The sequence below is a fragment of the Leptinotarsa decemlineata genome, unplaced genomic scaffold (genome assembly GCF_025532065.1).
Source record: "Leptinotarsa decemlineata unplaced genomic scaffold, Ldec_3_MD MMD2_P_RNA_scaffold_6, whole genome shotgun sequence".
In the NCBI taxonomy this organism is placed as follows: domain Eukaryota; kingdom Metazoa; phylum Arthropoda; class Insecta; order Coleoptera; family Chrysomelidae; genus Leptinotarsa; species Leptinotarsa decemlineata.
In genome coordinates, this window is record NW_027412533.1 from 14,672,727 (window position 1) to 14,680,867 (window position 8,141).

General features: G+C 34.6%; 1 protein-coding gene across 1 annotated transcript; it reads left to right on the top strand.

Annotated features, from left to right (window-relative positions):
* The first annotated feature begins 6,921 nt into the window (after positions 1–6,921).
* On the top strand, positions 6,922–7,647 carry LOC111504193 (uncharacterized). Its single transcript, XM_023158694.2, has one exon. The coding sequence runs from the start codon at positions 6,922–6,924 to the stop codon at positions 7,645–7,647; it is 726 nt and encodes a 241-aa protein (XP_023014462.2).
* Positions 7,648–8,141: the final 494 nt, after the last annotated feature.

The window sequence follows — 8,141 nt, forward strand, 5'->3', positions numbered from 1 at the left end:
ACATAAGCACAACCAACTCTAACTTTTTCTTTACAGATATTGATGTTCCGCCAGGATCAGTTTTGGGGCCCATATTTGCAATTTATTTGAATAACCTGATCAGATCAGATTCATCGTAAAAAACACCAAAAAACAATTCTATCAAGCTAGAATTGAGTCTAGTAGTAATTTATCAAAAGAAACATGGAAAATGGTATCTGAATTACAAGGTTCAATATTTAACAATATGTCAAATTTTGAAATCACTACGTCTAGTGGTGTTGTAACTAAAGACCCCAACATTATTGCAAACGAATTCAATTCTTTTTTTATAGAAACTCCTCGGAAATTGGTCGAAGATTTAAACGTGACAACGTATAATACTGGCTCTCTGGTGAATGAATCATCCTCAAGATTTTACTTATACCCGTTTAGTGAGAGTGAATTTTTTGAACTAATGATGAAGAAGCTGAATAATAAAAAGTCGTCAGGGAACGATGACGTTCCGGTGTTCATGCTCAAAAATACGCTGGACATATTAGTAAAACCTCTTGTTTTTCTTATCAATTTAAGTTTTTGTTCTGGTGTATTCCCTGAAAGATTGAAAATAGGCAAAGTCGTACCTATTCACAAAAAAAATAATAAACAGTTGATGAATAACTACAGACCCGTAACAGTACATCAGTTTTTTCAAAATTTTTTGAGCACTGTTTTCTAAATAGATTTTTAAGATATCTTGACAGAAATAACATTACTTCGGATACGCAGCATGGGTTTCGAAGTGGAAAATCCACTAATACCGCGATTCAATCCATATATGACAATTTAGCTGATAGCATAGATGCTGGCGAGTGCCCTGTTGGGATTTTTTGCGATCTCAGCAGGGCATTTGACTGCGTCAATCCTCAGGTACTATCAAGAAAGTTACATGAGCTGGGTTTTGGGGAAATTTGGAATAATTGGATCGATTCATTTATGTTTGGCAGAAGCCAATATGTAACCATCACCAATGTAATTAATAGTAAAAAAAGAATAATGAACTCTCAACGGATACCTTTATCACTCGGAGTACCACAAGGTTCAGTCTTGGGACCTGTACTATTCCGAGTATATATAGATAAAATTGACGAATCTGTTCCTGATGCAAAGTGTGTGAAATTTGCTGATGACGTTGCCACGATTGTAACAGGCTCCGACCAAACAAGTATACAACGAAAATGCGAGCAAACAATGAGATCATTGAACTGGTGGTTTTCCAGTAATTCGCTTGTTTTCAATCCAAATAAAACAGTAATTATTCAATTTTGTAATTATCAAAAAATTCTTGACCCACTATATATTTATGTCAATAATCAGCTGCTTCCATTGTCAAAAAGTACTAAGTTTTTGGGTGTTGAAATTGACAAAAATCTTAATTTTAAAGTACATTGTGATGGTTTTATACCAAAATTGCATTCTTTAGCATTCAAGCTACGAAATCTTAGCTATATTATCAGTCTAGATCAACTAAAATTTATATACTATGCTGAAGTGGAGTCGAGATTGCGCTATGGTGTACGTTTCTGGGGTTGGTCAACCAACGCAGGTAAAGTTTTTTTGGCTCAAAAAAACATCATCAGAAGTATCACTGGTATAAGTTACATGGAGTCCTGTGAACCTTTTTTCAAGAAATTATAAATACTGACTTTACCCTGCTTGTACATAATGGAAATTTGTGTCTACGTTTTTCAAAATAAAAGTCAATTTCTTTTAATAGGCTCTACTCATACAATTAACACTAGGCCAAAAAAAATATATCAAGTTCCGCTATCTCGAGGGCGGATTGCTCTTAAAGGTCCTAATGTGGCAGGTCCTCGTTTGTTCAATATTTTACCAACTGAAATAAAAGAAAGCAAAACATTAGAGATGTTCAAAACAAAGATTAAAAATTTTTTAGTTCTGAATGCGTATTACAGTGTTGATGATTATTTAACGTAAGTGTATGTGTGGTGTGGGCATGCGTTTTCGTGTGTGCTTCTAGTTTTAGTGTAGTAGTTTATAATTTTAGCTTTACTGACTATTCCTAATACAATTACTTATGAAATTGTCGAACAGGAAAATAAAGGATTTGATTTGATTTGGATTTGATCTGTTCATTTTATGATATATGCAGATGATACGTCTGTTGTTGTCTCCGACACATTAGTAATAGAAATAGAATCAGTAATAAAAAGAAGCAAATTGGCCTAGTGAATTTAAATATCAATGATATCAAATACACTCTGTTCCATATGTGAATTTCTCGAAATGATTATAGATGAAAATCAACATTGGAAAAAGCATTGCGATATGACTATTTCAGAAATTGATTCGGTAAACCATTTGCTTCGGAGTCTTAGATTAGTTTTGACTAAACGACAATCAGTTATATTGTAGCGCGCCTAAGATATGATTGATTCGGTGTATTGACGATGTGAAAAAAATAATTTTTCACCTCTGCCATGTTTGTATATTTTAAAGTGTGTTTTTATGAATATCATTGGAGTTTTTTCCCAAAACCAAACCGTTATTTCAACACCTCGAAACGTGTTTCGATCACCAAGTGACCATCGTCAAGAGGAAGATTGAACTAAATACACTCACAATGTTATCCTTATTTATACCATAGATATCTCTTCTAGGTACCTGCGTATTAAGTGTCTTCAATTGATTTCACAATATTGCCTTATCTACTTGTCTTGAATTAATTTTACAATGTGTGCTTGTGTAATAGTCAGGTGAATCTAATAATTGAACTATTATTTTAACAAGCTATATAGTATACTATTAGGTATTGGTCTATCATTGTTATTCATAATATTATTATGTTTACTTATTTTTACACTCTCATAGGCATCTAGATGCCTGTTGTTGTTAACTTGTCTAGCTAATCTTATTGAACTAAACTCTATAAAATGGTTTTGTTGCAAAATATCATGGGCGACTGCTAATTATTCTGCTCTTCCATATTTTAGTTGTGCTAAGTGTTCCTTATATCTTATATTAATAGATATTTCAGTATGTCCATAATAATTTGCATGACAGTCCTTACATTTGATTTTGTAAATTCCAGGCTTTTCCGAATTCTCGACTTTGTCTTTTGGATTTCCTATGGGAATCTGTAGTGTATGACTTGTTTTGAAAACCACCTTCACATCTAGTTCCTTCGAAATTTTCCCAAAGTTCTTCGTGTATTGGTGGTATGGAACTGAGATATATTTATCTTGGTTTTCGTCGTTCTTGAAAGACGAGATTTCGTTCATTCTTAACCTAAACTTTTTCTTCCTTATTATATCATCTAAAATACCCCTCAAGAAACCGTAACTGTCTGCTATTTTCTGTATTGCAAGTTTTTCTTTTGCGAACCTCTCATGTGTAAGAGGAAGAGTCAAAAGACGATGCACTAGAAAATTCAGCCCAGGACATTTGTGCTATCCACAGTGATGTGAACTGACATGAATATACCTGTACGTGCTTGTTTCTTTTCTAAATACATCGTATTTTAGCCCTCTATATTGGCTTCTCATTACCAAAACGTCAAGAAATGGAAGTTGTTGCTTATTTTCTAACTGATACGTGAATTTTATTGACCGACATCTGTTATTTAAAAAGCAAAGCAAAGTCCTCAATATTCGATTTTTTGTTATCGAATATCGCGAGAACGTCATCCACGTACCTTAGGAAAATACTTTGACTTTTCTTTGATTTCCATTTCAAATCTGCTCATGGACAGGTTTGCCAGGTGGGGAACAAGGGGTTACCCATAGCCGTTCCCTCCTGTTGTTCATAAAAACTTTCGACCTGGTTTTTTTTCACGGTGTTTTTACGTTTACTGGAATCGGGGATCATTTGAAACAAGTATACAGATTGATAGTTTCAACACTAGACATCGAACGTATTCCAAAAACACTTTATTGTGAGATTTTCACTAAATTGTTTTACAAAAACGCAACACGTATACGATGGTTTGTGGAAAATTGCAAACTCACCATCACCATCACCATCACCATTGCAAACTCACCAAACAAACCATCGTACACGGACATTATCATACATAATTCCTCCACACACCCGTACCAGCATAAAGTTGCTGCATTCAATAGTATGCTTCACAGATTACTGAATATTCCACTGTCTGATAGGGATTTCCAGAAAGAACTGAATTTGATCAAACAAATCGCGATTAATAACGGTTATAAGGAAGAAATGGTAAACTCCATTCTTTCCAAAAAACGACAAAAGCAAGCCATGGATCTGGTCTACCCATATTCAAGATGCGATAACGTTAGTTATAAGACATTGACATATGTGGGGGAACCATACAGGAATATTGCCCGTTTTTTGAAGAAAGAAGGCGTAAACGTAGCTTATAGAACGAATAATAACCTAAGTAAATTTATTAAAAACAATAAGGACAAAACTTTGGTGTCGGATAGATCAGGAGTATATAAGCTGACTTGTGGCTCTTGTCCAAAACTGTATATTGGCCAAACAGGAAGAACATTTTTCCAACGAATTAAAGACCATAGGAGTAGTTTTGTAAATAGAAAGACCAATTCCACATTTGCAAACTATCTTTTAGCAGAAGGACATGAGTTCAATCATGAGTACGAGGTGTTACATTTAGAAGAAAAGAGTTTGAAACTTAATCTTCTAGAATGTTTAGAAATCAATAGATTCAGGAATTCGGGTAATTCACTGAATGATCAATTAGAACTCAATAACTCTCCGTTACTGAATATATTTTTTCAAATGTGAAAATGGAACATAAGTGCAGGTAATTTAATTCCTTAGAAACTCAGGTAAAATATCAGCTACTTGAAATCCAGGTACTTCGTTTACAGGTACTTTGATTTCAGGTACTCCATAAACTATATATATATTTAGTATGGAATGTGTAGAATTAGTTGAAAGACACGCCAGATGAAGCCAAGATTTCAAATCAAATATCCTTTCATGTTGGGACAAATATTTCCCCTCCCATTGATTATCAAAATGAGCTCGATTATAAATTACTTAAAAAAATTATTGAAGAAATTATTTTTGTTTGCATTCAGTAGGTGATTTCGTTAAATTGAATATATGACTCCTTTCAATTGTTGTCCTACGTTGTCTGTTCAATTTCAGAATTTGGTTTTGGTATCTGATATCTATACGAACTTTTGTTCATCGAAAACAAAATAAAATGTTTTTCATTATCATGATTATCATTATTATTGAAATGGCTCCAAGTCAAACAGCATATAGATAAAAAAATATCGAAGCATTATTATTCTAAGCAATTTAAGTTACCCTGATACATTTGTCAGTATTCTGAATCTTCACATATCTAAAGTAGCTAGAATTAAATCATAATTTCTTAAAAATAGTTTCGCGATAAAATGTTATGGATATTTTAGGCTCTTCAATAGTATTCAGAAGATTATCCTTGTTTACTCTTTTTTCTCAATATCTCCATAGGAAAAAAACAAGTGTGACATAGTCTGGTGAACGAAGGAACATCTTGGAACGGCGAATTGTCCTTTCTAGAAAAAGTTCGAGTAACTATTATCTACCAGGCAAATTCTGTACGAAGAAAAAGAGATTATTCATTATAATTCACGTAAGATTTGATTTTTGATTCATCGCCAAACATAACGGGGAGAGATAAATCATCAATTTTTTCTGTTCGCAAATGAATATCGGCGTTACTTGTTATCTATTTCTATAAGAAGTCATCATGCATGCATCAACTTGATATTCTAGGATTAAAGATAACGGCCTGAAGTAGGTTTGCTCATTTTCTACAAATCTGGGTGCATATGTTACCGGCCAAACCCGATTTTAGGCCAGACTAGTTTTACCTAAGCTAAACTAGTTTATCCTATATATGATCGGATAAACCGGTACAGACTAGGGGAAACGGGTCTGTCCTAAGGATGATAGGAGAAACTAGTTTAACCTGAAAGGAACTGGTTGGGCCTAATATGAATAAGTACACTTCAGGATAAACTAGTTTGGTCTAGGATGAACTGGTTGGGCCTTATATGAATAGGTACACTTCAGGATAAACTAGTTTGGCCTAGTCTATTCTATGCTAACAGGGACAAATTAAGCGAGTAGGTACGTGTCGAGACCTGTGCATTCAGGGATCCCCCGATCGTATTTCTCACGTCGTCGCTTGCCCAGTTACGCTCATTCTGCTTTGAATTGAGGACGTGTTAGTTGATACTCGTGTTTTGAAAAGATAAAAGTACATTTTTTCGGTTTTGTATGGATGAGCCTTCTACATCTAGATCAGATCAGATCAAAAAAAGTGGAGAGAAAAGTTTGTAGCAGAAATTGCGGAAAGTGAAAAAAAAGTCTTCTCATTATAATGTGTTGTTATCAGATGTATATTCGGAACTGGTTGAACAAGTGGAAGATGCTGAAAAGTCGGAAAAAAGGACGCCTTTAAAACAAAGACGATTTGGTGTGCTAAAAATAGGAGATGTAAAAAAACTAATAGCACGGAGGGAAGGGAATATAAAATACTATCTACAGGCTAATGAGCTTTATGATGTGATTGACGCAGCTCATGTGGGTTGGACATGGATGACGTGACAGAATATTGGCCGAGACATCAAAAAAATATGCTAATATCACAAAAGAAATGATAAGCCTCTATTTATCAATGTGTGATGTATGTCAACAAAAGAAGACAAAAAAGAAGACAGGACTAGTTTCAAAGCCGATTCTTCCCTCTGAAATGAATAGCAGATGCCAGGTGGATTTGATCGATTTTCAGACACAACCTGATGAACAATTCAAATTTATTATGAATTACCAAGACCATTCAACAAAATTTGTTCATCTGCGTGCGTTAACATCTAAGAGAGCGGCAGAAGTGGCCTACTACCTGTAGCCTACTAACTATAGGAGCACCATGCATTCTCCAATCTGACAATGGAAGAGAATTTTGTCAATAATGTGATTAGTGAGCTCGTAACTCTTTCGCCAGAACTTAAAATTGTGCATGGAAAACCAAGGCACAGTCAAAATCAGGGTTCCGTTGAACGCGCTAATCAAGATTTAGAGAACATGATGAGTTCTTGGCTGAAGGACAAAAATTCAACGAAATGGTCGGAGGGTTTAACATATGTCCAGTTTATGAAAAACCGTGCCTTTCACTTAGGAATAAAACAATCGCCTCACAAGGCTTTATTCGGGATAGAGCCTAGAGTAGGACTTTCGACTTCATCGTTACTGCAAGAAATAATAAATGATCTTCAGGATAAGGATGACCTCAGAAAAGTTATCGAAGATGATTCGAATAGTAATCATAGTGAAGATGGAGATGGCGGCGTTGTGGAAATTGATACACAGAACATTAAAGATGCTAGAATAACGGCGGCAAAAAATCTTAAAAAACAAGCAAAAAAAATGAAAGCTTTTTTCGACAAATCCCATTCACCTGCCAACATTGGAGACAATGTAACTATACCAATTCCAGACGTAGACAAAGGCAGAGGTGATCTCAGAAACATTATTGGGGTTATTTTTCGGAAAAACGATGAGGACCTTTATAAAGTTGGCACCAAGCATGGTGTATTGCAGAAATTATATTACAGGTACAGATTTTTTGCTCACTGTATTTTTGAAGCCCATTTTGATAATACTTATTTTGAATAGACTTGTACTTCAATGTCGACATTACCATATTTTTCTGGTGATTGAAAAATATTAGTTTTGATTTGTTTTTTTCTTTCAGAACTGAATTCGATATTTGCATTCAGAAATGCAAATATCTAATTCAGTTGTTGACCAAGATAAAGAAATATCTCTGAGGACTGCAGCCAGTCAGCCAGTTGGTTCAGGGCAAGGTTTCGTGAGGTGGAGCTGCGTAAAAAAATGTTTGACAAACAGGTGCAAATGCAAGAAAAAAATGATGCTCTGCAATTCTAAATGCCATCAGAGTACACTATGCAAAAATAAGTGAATTTGATTTTGATCTAATTAATAAATACATCTTGATTTTATTACTCGTATTTCTGGTATTTTATTATTCCCTGTTAGCATAGAATATACTAAGCCAAACTAGTTTATCCTGAAGTGTACTTATTCATATTAGGCCCAACCAGTTCCTCCTAGGTCAAACTAGTTTCTCCTATCATCCTTAGGACAGC